Source organism: Meles meles, chromosome 4 (assembly GCF_922984935.1).
Source record: "Meles meles chromosome 4, mMelMel3.1 paternal haplotype, whole genome shotgun sequence".
Taxonomy (NCBI): Eukaryota; Metazoa; Chordata; class Mammalia; order Carnivora; family Mustelidae; genus Meles; species Meles meles.
The window spans coordinates 6327681-6347052 of NC_060069.1; the positions used below are offsets into that span (position 1 = coordinate 6327681).

Sequence of the window (19372 nt, forward strand, 5' to 3'; positions counted from 1 at the left end):
ATAAATAAAATCTTTAAAAAAAAAACAAGAATGACTTAGAAATAGTCTTCATATAAAGCAACTATGGTCCCCTTCTCATTCACAGCTATATTCCAGAGAAGGACATCTGCAGGGTCGTGAATGAGGGCCTATAGGGCCCACAGTTACTGAGTTCAGAACGGCATATAGTGAATCTTTTCCTTTCGAAGAGAGCTGGGAGAACCCAATATGTCTTGCTGTGTGTCTGCAACCGTAGGGACGTATCTTGTTATCTCTGAGCCCAGCACAGTGCCTGGGCTCACAGTGCAGGTGGCCCAAGACTGGCTGTGATCCTATTCCTCACTCATTCATTCCTTTAACAAATACGCCCCTGCGGTTCTAGACATTCAGGGGTTAGGAAAAAGCCAAACAGAAACCTTGAGATAAGTGAGATAACTCAGGTAAGAATAAGGGTTCTGAGATAAAATAGGTTAAGGTTACCTCCCAACAATGCTTAGCTCCTGCTCTCTTTCTCAGGAGGTCTGCTCCAGGCAGGGCAAGCTAGGGTCCAGTGTCTGGGTGCCTAAAACACCAATGGTCCCTGGTCTCTGCTCCACTGGCCTAATGCTAAGAGCCATGTCCCTATCTCCTGTGCTTGGAGAGTCTGACCAGAGCAGGTTTGGGCCTTGAATAAACCTCCTTAGGGGGGAGGTGCTGGGCCACCCTTCCCCATCCAAGCTGCACTCCCTGGGTTTGAGGTCTTACCCCTACAGGGAGCATTTGTCCTGAACCAGAGCTCCCAGCAACATCCCCAGGAATGAGGCCAAATGAGACAACCACACAAAAATGCTAAAAAAAGGGGGAGTAGAGAGGGAAGTCAGAGGGAGAAGAAAATCTGTCATCTCCGTCAGCAAAAGCCCTCAGTGCGTGCAGTGGCAAGGCTGGGAGCCACAGTCTCCTTGTCTAAGCTCCCTGCTCTTGCGTCCATGTCCTCGTTTTTCTTAATTACATACAGACAGGCTTTTTGAAGCTGCTCTGATCTGTTGCCACGGTTACTACTGATGAAAGCTTCCTGTGAAAAGGGCTAAAGAGACTCAGTCCTTTTAAAAGATGGGAAAACCACTCAGCTGGTTGAAATGGTAGGGGCATGGTAGGTCCTGGGTTATGAGGTTGGGGCTCCATGTCTTCCAGAATGTGCCCAAGAGGTTGGCTCAGCCTGCATGAGTACAGTTGGTATTGGGACCCCAAAGAGTTAAACAGAAAACATCCTTCTGGAGACACAAGATTGGCCCAAGTGTTGCCATATTGAGAATCTCCTGCTTCTTAATGTGATTTAGGCCAGATGATTTTTTTTTTTTTTAGAGGAATGGAAAGACAGGGTGGGTGGGAGAGAGTGGATGAGTATATTTGTAGGCATTAAGCTGGAAATAAGAGCACTCCCGAGTAATCAAAGGGAAAATCTGCTGAAGATAGGTAAGGCCTGAAAGCCAATTCCTTTATCAGGAATCTTAATAAGGCCAGTTTCCTGGTCTTGGAATTTAGATGTGAACTTCAGCCTGGTTCAAGGTGCCAACCAGGCAGGGTGCAGCCAGCTGTATACTGCCACAGCCAGGATCCACAGCCTTGCATCCCTTCCCCTGATGCAAATCTTTGCATCAGCTGGGGACCTGGTGGATGACACTGGTGATGTGGTAAAGCTTTCCTGGGAGACTCCACGTGCAGGCTGGGATCACGCTGCTTGTGTCAACCCAGAGGCGGTCTTCTCCACATTGTGCGTACAACCCCTTGAAGAATCTGATGAAAGCAAATGAAGAGTTTCCCAGAGAAACGGACAAATGCTTGAACACACGTGATTTTTTAGAGGCTCCCAGGGATTCATAGCTCCTTGGAACTAAGCAGTGAACACCCTTGATGTTCACAGCAACCAAATTCATAAATATCCTCTTGTTGGTGAACCTTGAGAAGACCATCTTCTAAGTCTTAATAGTTTCATCTGAAAAAGGTGGTAGTTTTGAGGATGTAAGGAGATATTATACCCAAAGAGTTTAGCTGTGCGACAGGTACACAGGAGATTTCCATAAATATCATGTGCTATTATTAAAAGCATTGTCATTATTAGGTGATTTGGAACCCCAAATTGCTCATCCAGTTAATACTGATCTTATGCAGCCCCTCATTCCTCGAACAGGGACTACATATCCAGAACTGTGCTGGGCCATGTGAAAGCCATGAAGATATGGAAGTTACAACCCATGATACTGGGAAACCCAGATGCTTTCTAGGGGGATGAGCCCCCCTACCCATGGTGTACTGGGAACTGTGGACACATACAGGTAAGGATCAATGTAAGTAATGCAGACACAAAGAGTTACAGATGTCTGAGAAAAGGTTAGATCAATGTGGAACAAAATACTCAGGGATGGTGTCTGGAGGTCTTGTCTACAAGACAGGTTGGAACTATAGGAGGAGAACATCTTGGAGGCTATGTGCTCCAGTGTATATACTTTTGGTCCCCTAACACCCGCAAGCACATCCAGGAAGGGGGAGAACCCTAATCTTGGACATGGGGCTATATCTCCAGAATGGGTCCTGCTCTTTTTAACCTTTTTGTGCATCTTTATTTTTTTTTATTTATTATTTATTTATTTTTTGTGGACAAAACCTTTTATTAGTTTATTTACAGGCCTTATCAGTGTTCCTGGTAGTATCATTAAAGACCATTTTACCTAACTTGGAAAATGCCCATCTTTTCAACTGTAGTTACTTCCTATTGTCTATAGCTGCTATGATATGCATTTCACTCACCATTGTTTGCCTACCAGGTTGTCCTCTGCTTTTTGCCTTAATTCCAAGCTGCCTGTTTAATTCCCCTTTCATAAGAAAAATGCCTACGTTGTGCATCTTTATATCTGCTCCCTGACCGCCCAAGAAGTAGTCTGGCTTTGACATGGTATCTGGGCTTCCCTGTTCTCCCTTACCCTGTGGGCAGGGAAGGCCTTCTTTTACTCCCACAGCAAACTATGTCCTCTACTCAATCTTCCTTTAGGAGAAAGGGTTGAGATAGGATCTGGGAAGGATCCAAGAAGGAGAGTTGATACTCAAGACTCTTAAATATTGTAAGTCAAAAGAATGCAGAGAAATGTTCTTGTGACTGAGAAGAATCAAGATGATCGTTTGGAAAGCTGATTGGATACTTTATGTGGGCTAAGGGTTAAGAAGCAACAAAGAAGGAGATTGGAAAATGACATCAGGATAAGGATGGTGCAAAAGGTATGGTGTGAGGGCCCAGGTAGTCCCAGACTGGTTATCAAAAATGGCAGTACTATTGGGACAATTCTTTACTTACTGCTCACCATAACATAGTTACATAAGGAACCATGTCTGAATAATTGAGAGGCTTCCTGGAGAAAGGGTAAAGTCCTTTGAGATTTTATGGAAAGAAAGACAGGAGTCAAGGACAGAGATGGAGCTGGAAATGGGGCTGTAGATGTATGATGAGGTCTTGTATGGAGGCAAAATAGGCAGAAAACTGGTCAGGCTGGTTGTTATACCTTTGCCCTTAATATAGCACACAGGGCTGAACGCAGGATAAGTTGGAAGGTAACATAAGCCAAATGAGAGAAATCTTGCAGAAAAATGGTAGAGTAATTGAATAAACATGAAGTCAGTTTCATGATCAGTTGCGGTTCTTTCTTTGGTAACTTGTTATTGGAAAACAATACCAAACAAACACACAAAAAAACCCTCTATTCTTTAAGCGCCATGTGTGGCTATGATACTTCCCAGCCTAAGTTCAGCTCTCTCTCTTTATTTCTTTCTCTCCTAAGACACCAATTCCTCTTCCACTGTTCTTGCACTAGGTGTAGAATTCCTGGGAGCGACTGGACGAGAATGACCACCGTCCTAGAGGAAAATGTTGTGATGGGGTGCTTCATGCTGGTTCAGAACCTTGGAGAGGGGCGTATGCCTGCAGGCTCCCAGTCCCCTTCACAGAGAAGCCCTGGATGGCAGTGGGGCAGTTCCTAAGACTGTGTCATGCACCACAGTAACAGGAGTCAGTGGCAGCAGGAGCTGTCAACTCTTCTCACTGGGGGATATGGGATGGATGTTCAAGGCCGTACCAGAAAACCACAAATAATTTGTCAGAGACCTGGTGCAAGTAGGGGCATCGAAATGGACTAGTGAGATATCCTCTATTCAATAGTAACAGCTAAGAGAGGCTTGGGGTCCTTACAGAAAGGCAGACCAAGGACTATCTATAGTTTGTTAGTTTGTTCCAAACTATCTATAGTTTGGAACACCATTTGCTTATTGTGAAGATAGTAGTGTGTAAAGCTCCGAGGTGTCCCTTCCAAAGAGGCAGTCATGCTGGAGGCCTGAGGCAGCAGGGCTAGAAAACTGAGGGGTGGGCAGGTGCCCTGGTTGCTCCCCTCAAAATGTAGGCTGTCCTGCTGGGGTAAGGAGGGGAGGTTGATGAAACCCGGGGAAATCACTGCTTCTCTTTTCCAAACACCTCTGGATCCTGATATTCCCAGAGACAATTTCATGCCACCTTTGGAACCGGTTTCCAATGAACCCAGGGATGTAGGCTTCCTGTGGACAGACACCTGTGCATCTGCACAGACGTCAGAACAAGACACTGATTGGTGGAACTCACTCGCTTCGTACCCCTAAGTGAGTGATTAATGGCGGCTGGTTTCCTAGAGCAGATTTCTCAAGGACCTCTGAAAGAGCAGAGCTTTGGTTTCCATTTGGTGGTGCTCTGTATGGAATTCTGAGTTTTGTTTTAATAACAGACTCTGTAGGCAAAGTATGATCTTAGGTATTTGGGTATGTTCTTTGATAAAATCCCATCTTCCCAACACTCCATGAGGTAGAAACTATTACCCCCATTTTACACCTGAGGAAACTGCTGCTCGGAGACATTAAGAAGCTTGCCCAAGTCACGTGGCTGGTGAGTGGTGGAACCAAGACTTGAAGACAGGCCTGGCCAGTCCAAAGCTCATCCTTAGTAACTCTTTTACCCCAGGCGGGGGCACCTGAGGGCATAAGGTGCAGGAGGGATGCCCATGAAGCCGGGTGCTGGTGGGGGGGTGGGGGGTCTCTCAGGGTGCCCGGAAGCTCTTGTTCCCGAAGCGTTTTGGGGCTTCCCTGGAAACACAGAGCCACAGCGGTTCCAGCACTGTGCTGAGCAAGTCTGCACGTGTTGCTCATTAGGGTCTTGGAAACACTGGGCCTGTACTCAGGCAATTCTCCTAATCATAACAGTTAGTAATAAGAAGAAATGATCAGTCAAAACAAGGAGGGACCCTGCTGAGAGGGATTTCGGGAGCATCAGAGAACCCAGTGTTATACATTTCACCAAACACCAATGTTGGTAGAAAGTACTCCTTGTTTCTCCTGCTTCAACGGAGCTAATTGTCTGAGAGAGGGGGGGTGGATTTCACTTTCTGGGAAACAAGACAGGGCCTCTAGCTGGTCTAAGCTGGAGCCCAAGTATCTAGTTGCTACAAGGCTACAGAAGCCATCGGGGAGGATGGCTGAGCTCCCTGGACCTAGAGAGGCAGCTCATTTGGGTAGGATTGTCCCCCGCCACTGCCTATGTTGGGGAGGGACACAAGACTAAACTTCTATTCACTCAGAGGTGAGGCCGGAGAGAGGGAAGCTTTGACATGACTCCCTCCTACAGATTCCTTGGGAATACTTCAAGTCAAGGAAAGCTAGAGGTTGGGGCGCCTGGGTGGCTCAGTGGGTTAAAGCCTCTGCCTTCAGCTCAGGTCACGGACTTCCAGACCTCTATCCTAGCCCTGAAATGAGACTCAGAGGCCTTGTGGAGTCGTGAAAGAAGCACATAGAGAAGATCAGGGCTGAGGACCAGCTTTGCCACAGTGTGACCTTAGGCAGGTCACTTACACTCTCTGAGCCTAATCTTTCATTGACGTGTGACTGATCAAACTGACACATTTATGGAGACCACAATGTGCTATGCCCTGTATATAAGATAATGCTGTTCAAAAATTCACAGATACCGGGGCGCCTGGGTGGCTCAGTGGGTTAAGCCTCTGCCTTCGGCTCAGGTCATGATCTCAGGGTCCTGGGATCAAGCCCCACATGGGGCTCTCTGCTCAGCAGGGAGCCTGCTTCCCCCTCTTTCTCTACTTGCCTCTCTATCTACTTGTGATCTCTCTATATATACCAAATAAATAAAATCTTTAAAAAAAAAAATTCACAGATACCTGCCCTGAGGAGTTCAAAGTCTCCAGGGGAGCTGGGCACCTCTACAACAGCCCCACTAACTGACAAGGCTGGTCTAAATGAACCCCTAGATGCATGGATTATTAATTCAATTTTCCTTGGGAATACACTGAAGGACCTTCCAGCCATTGTCCCTTTCAATTCCTAAAGAAACTTGTGGTGGCCCTCTTCACGTATACAGGAAAGATCTGGGTTCTAAAGACAACAATCCAAGGTTAAGGGAACAAGAAGGGAAACTGAGAAAGTAGATATATAGGTCATCCAAAATCAAGTCCTCATTCTGAGACTTCATAGACGCACTTACTCTCAGAACAGGAAGAAACCTCGTAGATCACCGTGTGTTCCTGGTGGTGAATGCCCTCTACAGTCCCTGTGTGCTTGGCCAGCTTCTGTTTGATCCCTCCAGTGATGGGAAACTCACTACTCCTACCACAAAGGAGCCATCTCTTAACGATAACTATAACCTATTTAAAAAATATAATGAAGGGAAAGTACCTACTCACAATAGCCACAAAACCCATAAAATACCTAAGATTAAATCTCACAAGGCCTGTGTAATAATACCCACATGAAGACAACTATAAGACTTTACTCAAGGGCACAAAAATAGACCTGAATACTATGCTCCTGGATGGAGAGGCATATCATAAAAATGACAGACAGACCTTCCCAGGGCAGTCCATACATTCAGTGCAATCCCAGTCTCAATTCAATAAGATTGTTAATGAAAGGCACGAAGCTGATTTCAAAGTTCATCTTGAAGAAAAAAATGCTTGAGAATGGGCAAGACATTTTTGGCAAATGAATAATATGCAGGGGTTTGATTTATAAGTTATCGACATGTTTATAAAGCTATTATCTTTACAATAGTTTAGAAAGGATGCCAGAACAGAACATTCTTTCAATGGGAAAAAAATAAAGATAAGTATATACAGGCATTTAGTAGATAATAAAAAAGACATCTCACGAACATGTGGACAATTCAGGTGGAGCTGATGGGATGTTATTTTTAATAAGATATAAGAACACCAGCATCCCATCTTAGAGAAAAATAAATTCCAGATGGAGGAAGGTACTAAGAAAATATAAGAGATTGTTTTTATACCTTAGAGTGGAAGGACAAACACAAAACCCAAGCAAAAAGTCAATACACAAATCCCCCAAATCAGAAAGAAAAAGATGGTCAGATATGAGTTTAAACATTAAAAACATCAATACGCCCAAACAAAACAATACCCATAAATAGAGTTAAAAATTAGCGGAGGCCTGGGGTGGGGTGGGGGGACAGATGTCACATATAATTAATGGGCACCTAGAAATCACATTTTTTTTTTAGTAGAAAAGGGACAAGGGTTATAAACAGTTAATTCTCAGAAGACAAAATAAACTGGTCAAGTAATGTATGAAAAATACATACTGATTTATAATTAGGGAAATAGTAGTCAAAATTACTAGTCTGAGATCAGTCAAATTGGCCAAAAGTCAAAGCTGGCCCATGTGTGGAGAAGCAAGATGGAAACCCTCGAGAGAGGTGTGGACAGGGTGAGTGGATACACCACCAACCCCGCCACTCTATTTCTCGGTGAATTTCTTCCATCAACACCAGCATATGTGCCCCTGAGGTGTGTCTGAGCATTTGTGCAGTAGGGTTGTTTCTATTAGGGAACCGATGGAGTCAGCACAAACGCTCTCCCAGGGGCCCTTCTAACACAGCAGAGGGCACTGGTGCCTGCCCCGCCCGATTCTCTCTGCCCCACCCTCACAGAGGACAGACACCAGCATGCAGATCACGTGACGAGTCTTAGCCAAGGAAATGCCATCCTGTGCTGTCTCAGGCGGGGTGTCACTAGCTTGGGGCCATGCCACCTCAGAGACAGAGATCCTCCTTCCTGAGGGAAGCAGCCTCGCCCTGAGGGGAGAGAGCCCTGAAGCCAGGTGGTGAGGCCTGGGTGACAATTGGGCCCAGCCACTCACTTAGTTATGTGCATACCCTTCCGGGCCCCAGTTCTCTCCCCTGTAAATGGGGGATAACAGTAGCACCTAAAATTACATTCTGTGAGACTGATTGAGGAGATCTCCCATGTCAGGGACTCAGCACAGCCTCCCACGTGGAGAGACCTCAGTCAGTGCTGGCTATTATGTCCCTCTTGTTAGGCACGTACATTCCTGATCTCACCAGTCACGCGGGGTGCTGGAGCACACAGCACCTGAGGTCCACTCAGAAAAGGTCTTAGTTCCAGAGACCGCGGGTAAGGGCAAGGCTACATTCATCAGAGCTCAGCACAGATCTTTCCACTGAGCACGGGCATGGACACCGCCCTTTGCTCACAAGGAGAGCGAATTCTCACCTCACACACGGTTTCCCCTTTGCTGGCCAGCAGGCAGTGTGCTCTTTGTGGAAACCAAGCAGCCCTCCATCTGTGCTCACTGAGCACTGTCAGGGCTTGGCGGCGACCACAGCATCCCACTGCCCACGACCCACTTGCCCCTGTCAAACCGCCCACCTTCTGCATACGTCTGGCCCAGCACAGCCGGCCTGTACCGAGCTTCGTCTCACTACACAGATGCCATGAAGGCCTCATTCCAGATGGCACAATTGAACATCCTTTGTCTCCATTTCCAAGGTGACCAGAGCTCAGAGGTGACCCAGAGGAACTGCTCAAAAGGCTGTCTTGGGCGTCTCTTACAAGTCTCAGAGGGCAGCACTCCACTACCACCATGGCCCTGACCTTCTCTCTACAGAACGGGGTGGGAGGACAGAGGGATCCTTGTGTCCAGTCAGCCTTTGGCTCTCCGCCGCTTATCCTCTGAGACAAGCCATTCTTCTTGATGTGACTTCAGAGTCAGAGCACCCTTGATCGAGTGGCACGGCCTCTGGCACAGCTGCAGGGGATCCTGGTCCTTCCGAGGGCTGATTTCAGGCTGCAGCCTTCTCCTTCTCTGCGGAGTCATCTGTGTTCACTTCTGGAGAGCCCAGCCTTTAAGCCCACAGCCAATCCCGCATCATAATAGTTCTCAGGTGTCTGGCTCTGACGGGGCACTTTTCAGCCAATTGTGTGGTAAGTTTCTCAGACGATGAGACACACAGTTTCAAAATAAATCACTACAAAATGCCTGCAATCCTAGTCCTATGCCACACATAACTCAGAGAGCCTGACTGTGAGACCCATTTTATTCACTTGGCCCACCTTCCCACACAATTCAGAAGCCCTCTCAGCAGGCGTCAAAAGCCTCTCTTTTGTAACTTGCAGTTAGGGGGTGGTCTCTAATTACCCAGGGGGCTTTTCTTCTCTGGACAATATTTGTAAGCCTTCGCGCTAAGTTGAAAGTGGCTTCCTTCTAAATCTTTGATGAGAGGCCAAGACAATGGGTGTCCTGGTCTTTGTCACACACAGCTGAAGCTACGGTGATGTATGTGGGTCTCTGGTTCAGGATTCCTTGCCATATTCACGCGTATTACTAAACGAGGAAATCTAGAAGGTCACAGTTCCGGTTTGGGAAAGGACTGGCTCATACCAGGTTTCTAACAGAGCAAATGGAGGGTCAAGGAATGAAAAGATGGGGGTAGAGCAAGGGACCGCAACCTCCGTTGCCCATTATGGAGTTGAGGATTGATTCCGAACCTGACTCTCAGACAGGGTCAGTGGTCAGTAGCAAGGGGGTGGGGTGGGGCGATATGGGATTCAGAGCTAACAGTGGTGACCTTGACAGGTGACCATAAAGACAACAGTGGCCAGAAGTCTAGGAAGGAGATACATCCAGAACCCACTATGAGACTTGCGCTTGGCTCTGACTTGGGTGTCAGAAGTGGATCAGGGTCTGATACTGATCTACATGGAAGGAAGGGAGGAAACTGGAGGAAATCAGGAGGCCATCCGGAGAGGACCCGTGAGGATCTGGGGACCAAGGTGGTCTGCATAAATGATACAAAGATTTGTGATCCCATTAAGATGGGGGTGGAGATGGGGAGGGATGCTGCCACAGTTCAGCCAACCAAGGATGGCTCTCCAGGAGTATTGCTCTAAAATGCCCATTCCCCACCCACTTCTAGTCTCTTCTTATTTTGGTCTATGCAATTTCGACATGACCCAGACTCCCCTCTTGCCCTTATTCACAGCAACCAAAACAAGGACGGTCCTTTACTGAGCACTTACCACATGTCTGACACTGAGTTAGGTATTTTGCATACATTATGACAGTGGGGAGAATAACAAATAATATCTTCATTTGATGGAAAAGAAATGGAGGTTCAGAGAGTTTCAGTAATCTCCCCAAGAGCACACTGCAGGGAAAGGGGGTTACCGAGAGTCAACCCTGGTCCATCTGCTTCCATCAGCGGGGCTCTTACCATTTGACCATGTGGGGCACCTACTGTGTTGGAGAGGATCCAAAAACTCAGACCAGCATGTCACAGGGCTTCCCGTCCCGTAGATGGAGAGAGAGCCCTATACCCGAATAGCACTAACCAGTGTAGAGTACTCAAGAATGTGAAAAAGCAAGGCATTTTCCTTCCTTCCTGGGCATGAGGTGAGATGGGGCAGAGGACCAAGGATTCAGAGATCCCTATTTCTGATTGTCTGCAAGGAAGATTTAAGAACCAGGAACTGCAGCTCCCATCAAATTCCAGCATGCCTCCCGGACCAGCCCCATCTGGAACCAGAGCTGGCAAATTTGGCATCAGAACCGTCACTCCAAGACTGCCAAGGAGCGTCCATGCCACCACAGGGACCTAGAACCCCAACGCAGGTGGTTTCATTGCACGTTTTCAAACAAGAGAAGAGAGCAGATTAAATGAATATATTTTACCACAATCCTCTCCTCCTTCTGAAACTGCACGGTTAAAGCAGTGCTTTGTGGGCCTCATGCCAAGAGGGACAAGAACCAGCGTGTGTCTCGAAGTGTAAGTCAGGCCAAATGACATTGTTTCTTTTTCCAAATGTTTATGAGTCTGCAGAGAACAAGGGTATAGAGAGAGCAGGCCTAGGTTTCAGCAACAATAACTGAAAAAGGTAAACAAATCCTCGTGTACCAAAGGAGGAAATGTTAGCTAAATGGGAATGCTACTGCTTGGGTTTTAGCTCAAAGTAGGGTAAGTGACTCTAGTTATAGTCATAAAATAAAATAGTTTCTTTCCACTGGGTGCTTCCTGTATGCCAAACCATGTCCTAAATAGCGTTATGACATGTAATATACCCTTGACAACACAGGAAGGCAGACACGGATACCCACTGTATGAATGACAAAAGGAAGACACAGAGATGCCATGTCACTTGCCCCACATCTCACAGCTGGCAAATAGCAAAGCAAGACTTGAACCCAGGCCCAGACTCTAGAGCCCACACTCCTAACCATCATGCTAACACTTCTCATTTGAAAGATGACAAAAATCGATATTCAAAATAATTTAGACTTGAAAGAGCCCTATGCATAGGTCCACAAGACAACATTTCTGAAGTCACATTCATCAGGGCAGAAAAAAAAAAAAAAAAAAGACCCAAATGGGGAGCATTTCCTGAAGGGACAAATGAGACCACTGGATGTGTGATGGCCCAGTGTCTGGTGGGAACTAGGGCACGAGGACTGCACCCTGGTAAATAGTCAACTGTATCCCAGGCACAGGAGAAGACCCATCACGTTTCCACCAAACCACACTCTTGGATGAGGGTCCCGTGTTTCTTTCTGGCTACCACACCACGACTCAAGAACGTTCTTGATCAATGTGATAGACTCAGAAAAGGCCAGCTAGGCCCGTGCAGTTCGGGACATCATGTGTCATGGGGAACAAAGAACCTAACAGGCGTTTAGCCTAGAGTAGGTGATTCAGGAAGGATGAGGAAGTTGTCCTTAAACACTGCATCTGCTGGCCCAGGGAACATCGGTCCTCGGGGGTGGACCCACAGTGAGAAGGGGTGGGGGGAGGCAGGCCCCAACCCAGAGGCCAGAAGGCTCTCCAGTGAGGGATGACAGCTGCCTGGCCATGGAGCTGAGCTGTCTTGCGAAATCTATCAGCTGTCTGTCATCGCAACATTCAGGTTGTTGGAGAGAGAGGTCGACACTGAGGACGGATTTGGGTGGCAGGACCTCGAAGGCGGCTCCGAATGTTAACAATCTGGGACTCCAAACGTCCTCGTGATGAAAAGCCCACATCAGAAACGGAGCGTGTCCCTGGCTGTCAGCTTACAACTTTGAGCTCGCCGCTGTCTCCTGAGGGTTAGACCCACTCGGGTCAACAACTGTGAAAGGAAACTGGAGATGATAGAAGTGTAGAAGTGTGTTTACGCAGGCAGCATTGACCCTTCCGGAGACGGCAGCGACAGTTATAAATAGCTTTCAGCTGGCTGTCACCGTCCCTCAAGGCTGCACCCAGGTGGACGAACCAGCCAAATCCAGGCAGCCAGCAGGGCGGGGCACCCTCCGACTCTTGTTCACCTATGACCCTTGTCGGAATTTTACCTCAAGGAAAACACAGTCTGCCTCCCCAATGAAAACACAAATGATGTATCTTCTTCGTGGGCAGCATGCATCATGCATCAGGGTAAAATCAAGCAGCCCTTTACCTCCAGAATGGGAAACATGGGGTATCGCTTCCTAAAGCCCTGGTCAGCAAGGAGTAAAGCAACCCTCCCTCAGTACATGGCAATTCCAAGATCTGGGGCTGAAGTAAGCGCCAAGATCGGCACTGAAGTATGTAGGCAGACGAACCAGCAGTCCCCAGCTGACGAAACTGGACGCCTGTCTCAGGAGGTCTGTGATCCTGGGGGAGGGGACGCCTCCCTGCCCTGTTGGTTTGCAGTTTGGCACCCCCAAAGGTTTCCTCGTGGCTGAGCTCTTGCTGGCTGGGGTGGAAGCCCAGCCGGGTAATGAGCCCAACAGCCCTTGATAACCTTTCGCTGCGCGACCCTCTGAGCTCAAGTGAATGATCCCCACCATTCACTTTCCTTTTGCCCCAGTTTCCCTCTCAGCCCTCTCTGAGCCCACTCTAATCAGGCCGTGCTCCCTCTTCTGTTTCCCATCATTGCCTATAGCCCCAGCTAATGCTGTGTCCGGAGTCTCTATACCACCCAAAGTGAAAAGGACGCAGACACTGAGCCTGGATGGCTGGGGGTGTTCTGAGAATGAGTGAGACCCTCCCCGGAAGCACACAACCACGGATGCACACTCACACTCACACCCATCTCCCAGCCCACCCCCGCTCTTCCACACACAAGTACTGCAGTCTCTCTCCAGCCTGATACACAAGGCACTAAGGGGAGGGGCAGGCACTCTGGTTCCTGTCTGCAGAAATTCACCTGATGGCCCTTCTCCCCCAGGAGCCATAAAGCAGAGGGCAGAGGAACTCAACCTAATTCTAAAGCAATGTTCTCAAAATTCAGCATGCTTCAGAATCACCTAGAGGGCTTGGTAAAACTAAGATCACCACCTCCCCTCCCCCACTCGCTGAGTTTCTCATTTGGCAGGTCTAGGGAGGGGCTAAGAATTCGTATCCCCAACAAGTTCCCAGGTGATATTGAGGCTGCTTGCCCAAGGACTGTATTTAAACACCACTGCAAGAAAAAAACAAACAAAAACCATCACAGGCGATCTTGGGGAGCGTGGCCCAGGAGGACTCAAGACTGGTGGGAGAAAGTTTATAAGCCTCTGTCCTTACAGACTTTTCACAATGCCCCCGAAGGCCATCAGGCCTGGCTGCAGAGGACTTCCTTGTTTTCCTGCCATCCCAAAGCCCTTCCCACCCTCTGGGGCCTGGTGTCCTCCTCCAATCCACCCAGCCTGCTGGGGAAGACCAGGGTTTGGACAGCACCACACCCCTGACGCAGTCCATACAGAAGGCATAACCCCTGTGTCGCAGGGACCACCCTGCTGCCCGGGGACACTTGGGATGAAAGAGGGGAGTATGTGAAAAAATGAAGCAGGAGCAGTAGGAGAGGGAAAGTGGAGTGTGCAGAGATTGGGGAAGGGAGAATGGATTCCTGTCCTTCTCTGAGGGTGGTCAGTTCAAGAGTGAAAGCAAATCACCACTATTGCCATGGCCATTGGCAACAACCTCCTAAGAGCTACCAAATTTTAGCTCTCACATGTGAGTTCATGGCCTCAGAGGCAGACAGACCTGACCCTCCATCCCCGGCTCACACCTGCTCACACCGGCTGTGCTGGGCACCAGGGCACAACGCCAGGATTCACACCCAGAGCCCCTGCTTTACCACTCAGCCTCCCAGTCTCTCCGTGTGAGTCAGCAGGGGGGTCAGGGGGTCCCCAGGGGAACCCCAGAGGGCTCACATGAGGGGATGGCAGAAAGTTCCAGAGGACAAGACAATAAGCTCTGAAGCCCCTTCTTCATCACATCTCTATGATCAAAACTGCAGTGGGAAATCTGCTGCATTTGAAGAAATAAAGAAACAAGACAAGCACTAGCTTGTCTCTGTGATCCATCAAAGTTTCTTCCATGTGGGTGACAGAAAAAGGGTTTTGTGGTCAGAAATGTAACAAAGAAATTATTTTTATACCACTCCTTCTGCATAGTTTTTCACAGACAGCAATTTTATAAGTCATAATTATCTATTTTCACCTGCCTCATAAATTCCTCCTTTCCATTTCGTCCCCCAGTAAACTAGAAATTATTTAAAACTGAAGATGTGCATTTTGGTGCTTGGCTTCACACGGCTATGCCCTTCTCCACCACCACTGCCCCCCCCGCCCCGCCGCCTGTGCTCCTCGCAGTTCCCTTTCTCCGCTGACCCTGTCACATGTGCCCCATGCCATCAGACCCTCCTGTGAAAAGAAGCATGTCTGATCCTGAGGAGGGGAACAAGCTGCTGCTCCCCAAGGACTGAAAGCCAGTCTTGCTGGCCACCACCCCTGCCCAGCTTCCTGGCCCCTGGGGAGCAGCTGGAGTCTGGGATGCTCAGGCTGTCCCTCCTTCCTCCTTCCACAGTGCATCTGGTCCCAGTGACTATCCCCTCTTTGTTTCCATCAGGCCAAGGTGACTGTGTGGTCTAGGGCCACACCGTGGGTTCTGCTGGAACGCCCAGAGCAGGGGTCCAGCTGGACTGGGAGGATGTCACTTTTATTTTTAGAGCTCCAACATCCTTGCATGCTGGAAGCTTCTGTATCTGCTATAATCTTCACACTTTCCAGGGATGTAACTAAAGCAAGTTCTAGCATAGATTGAGAGTTTACTATGAACCAGGCATCGGGCCAAAGACTCTATAAAACTATTTTGCTTAATCCTAGCAGAGGTGTGAGGACGATGGAGAAGGAAGAAGGGAGGTGTGTGTCCCTAGAGCAGGAGGAGGACCATTACCAGACTGAAGCACAGGGCCCATCAGGCTCCCTCCTCTGACTTTACTCAGAGCTCATACTAGTCCCTGGGACACTGCTTTGGGGTACAACCGAATCCCTGCTGAGTCCATGAAGCTCGTCAAAGACAACGTTAGACCCAGAGGCCTGCTTCCAGGGACTCTCAAAGGTCAAGGGGTCCTAGGTTCTCCCAGGAGAATAAAGAGGAAATGAAGAAATGTCCACTCAAGGGTACACAAGCCATCAGGTTCTCTCAATGTTTAGATTAATTGAGAATAAATGAACACTATAAAACTACTATGAATGTATATGGGCTGATCCCACGAGACTAACAGGATTCATTAAAAAATACTAATTTTACTGCACTATAGGTATTTTAGCTTTGTAAAGAACACATTTTAAATCATGAGATTCCGGGGCGCCTGGGTGGCTCAGTGGATTAAGCTGCTGCCTTTGGCTCAGGTCATGATCTCAGGGTCCTGGGATCGAGCCCCGCATCGGGCTCTCTGCTCAGCGGGGAGCCTGCTTCCCTTCCTCTCTCTCTGCCTGCCTCTCTGCCTACTTGTGATCTCTGTCTGTCAAATAAATAAATAAATAAAATAAAAAAAATAAATAAATCATGAGATTCCTTATAAAATCTTCAATATTGTCAGGGATTGAGTATGACTGATGATATAATCTCCATTAAAGATGATGGCAATGGGCCAAGCCTGAGGCCCTTCCAGACTTCAAGGCCTGAGCTCTTGGACTTCTCCACCACCCACCTAGACATTGCACAAGTCCACTGAAAGACGGAGCTCCCCCTTACCTGGGCCTTCCCTGTGCCCTGCTGGGGCACAGTGGCTTTCTGGCTGGATGGATGGGGAGCCTCACTTGCAAAGTTAACAAGCACCTGTGTCCTCCCCTCCCCAACCACGGCCTCCCAGGGCGGCTCCGGCCCATGCCTGGCTGCCTTGCTCCACCTGAGGAACCAGTCGGTGCCCCAAGGCTATAGTGCAAGGTCATGCCTGGCCTCAAGAGCTCCAGATATGCTTTTCCTGTATCTGAAAAATTATTTACTGTGGTGATGTGCGATGCCTTTTTAAGAGAACAGATGGCACCTCCAATTAGAATGCTTTAAAAGGAAACCCTAATGAGATTATAAAAGCCAACAAATTGACTTTTTCATACAGTACTTCCCTGGCACACAATAAATCAAATATATAATGAGCCTCAATAAAATAATAGGTTTATTTACACTTGTTTTGCCTACTATTGTGTTATAGCCCAGCCTGGCCTCTGGGTCCCTCATCAAGGGCTTGCTCCTGCAGGCCAGGACCAGGGGCTAGAAAATGCATCCATGAGCTTCTCTGGGGCCTGACCACACAGACAAGTGTGGCTTGAACTTGGCAATTTCTGGTCTGGCCCTAGCATCCCACATCTGGGCGCATAAGAACACAGAAGCATGGGAAGGATGTAGGGACGCATACAGGCAAATCTAGCGCTCATCCCCACTCTGGATGAGGTGGAGAGATTTTAGTGGGGCCACGGGGGATGAGAAAGAGGTGCTTACCCCCACAGCTAGCTGGACCAGAGATGGGAGAGAAAAAGCCTGTGTGATGTGATCTTCATGAAATGAACTCAGGATACAGGTAGGCAAAGCAGAATGAGGGTCTGCAATGTGCAGACTGAAAGCTTTGGGACATTGCTATTTATTCCAGGAATTGGTCCTTTGGTTCAAGTGCTTCAGGTCAGACAGCTGGAAGATAAGACTTCAGAGGTGGATGGGAGAGGAGCTGTATATCTATGAAGACAGCATTCTGAGCATTTGGTCATCGGCCTACCATCCGTGTAAGTGACCTTAGGCAGGGGCTGGATGGATTTACTGGTTGTGTCTGCAGAAGAGGAAGCTGGGGGCCCAGAATTCTTCTATTTGCCTGAGTTAATCTGCAGAGACAGCTCGGCCAGTGAGGCAGAGTTCATGGCAGAAGCAAACGGGAATGGTTTTAGGAGGGGAGCTGTGAGACCCTGGGATTATGCTTTGGAACTCATGGAGACCAGTCTCCAGTATGAACGTCCAGGCAGCAGTGATTCAGTTTCGAAGGAAGAGCTTTAAACCATGCTTCACATGCTCACTGAGACCCACAGGGGAACCCCAGAAATCAGTAGGATGATACCACCACAGGAAGACAGGGACTCCAGTTGACAGAAATGGAATAATTTCTGCTCATATCAAGCACCAGAGAGGGAGGTCTGGGGAAAATCCATTTACAAGAGGATGAGCTTTTCTTCAGCTCAAATCTATAAGCATTGATCGATCTCAGAACCTTGATCTAGAAGATACTTTCATTCCTCTTCTTTCCCCAGCCAAAGTTACATACACTGCAAGGCCAGAATTAAGAAGTTCTTCTATTCAGAGCTGAGTCATTTTTTCTGTCCATCAAACTACAAGTGTGTTTGAAACATTCCCTCTGTGCCCTTCTATCCTGGGGGTGGGAGGAAAGAATTTGGTTCAAAGACATAAAGGGAAGTCTAGGGAGTCAGGCAACAGCATCTAATGCAGAAGGAAGTTATAGCAAAACTAGAGGCTGACCTGGAACACTGACTTCCAAATATGATGAGAATACTTAAAAAAAGAAAATCCCTGTTTCAGGACTACAACACTTAAGAGAGTGGGAACAAGTTCTCTAAAGCACTGTGAAGTCAGAGTCAGTTCTTTTTAATCCCTCCATGATTGTGAGAGAGAAGATGAGAAAAAATTCTCCCCTCTCCCCTCCCTGAATCCCACCCAGGAAGTGGAGTTGCCCCCATTCACTTTTGGTAAAATGACTGCACTTTCCTCCACAACAGAGAATGGGAGAGAGGTGAAGTTGAGGCATAAGCCCCAGATTCTAGAATTTCTGCCTCAGAGATGATTGCTGTGGCCAGAACTCTGGTCTTATCGTTTGGCAGGGGCCAAGGTGCTGCACTCTACTGGGCAGAGGAAGGGCACTGGAATTATTACAAAATTCCTGGGCAATTAACAAGATTATTAGACTCTGAGAAAAGCCTGGACACTGAGATACAGGAAGTTCAGTTAAGATAGAGAATATTGTCAGCTGTCAAGACCAAGGGGGCTTCTTGGGGGAGGTGGCTAGGAATTGTTGCAACAGCCTAGTGGATCTTGATTTTGCACTCAATAACTCTTGAGGCTGTCATTTTTAACATCTGGTGGGCAGAAGTTGTCTTGCTTCAGTGGGAGGAACACTCTCCCATTTTTTTTTTAAAGATTTTATTTATTTATTTGACAGAGTGAGCTAGAGAGCACAAGCAGGAGGAGCAGCAGAGGCAGAGCAGGAAGCAGGCTCTGCCCAACGCGGGGCTCGATCCCAGCACTCTGGGATCACGACCTGAGCCAAAGGGAGACACCCAACCAATTGAGCCACCTACGCGTCCCATGAACACTCTCCCATTTGAGAGGAAGAGATGAGAAAGAACATAATCATCTTGACCTTGTGCTATTAAGCACAGGGGCTCTGTATGCCCCGTCTGGGAGCTGTCCGCTTCAGCACCACAAACAGTATTTCTGCTTTGTACTGAAATCTGGTGTTTTAGTCTCCCCTGCCTACCACTTGTGCTGTCAGGGAACCAAACTTCACAGCCCAGAGTCCTTTCTAGACACTTACTAGTGCATGCCACTTCTGGGGGGTCAAAATCCGCACGGTAATAGCCGGTCCGACAGGTACAGATGGGAGACGCTTCTGAAGGGGATCTGCTGTTGGAGGGGCAGTGGGAGCACCCCTCAGCTTCCTGGCTGGCCTTGAACATCCCGGCAGGGCAAGCTGGAACACAAAGAGACCATCTGAGAATTAATGGAAGAGTGGCAATCAGAAGCAATTCCTTC

General features: G+C 48.1%; 1 protein-coding gene across 1 annotated transcript in view; it reads right to left on the minus strand.

The window, feature by feature from the left end:
• EPHB1 (EPH receptor B1) overlaps positions 1-19372 on the minus strand; it is a 424530-nt gene that overhangs the window by 117859 nt on the left and 287299 nt on the right. The window contains exon 4 of the mRNA XM_046003565.1: positions 19155-19310. Within this exon, the coding sequence (XP_045859521.1) occupies positions 19155-19310 (156 nt within the window). The remainder of the gene's footprint in view (positions 1-19154; positions 19311-19372) is intronic.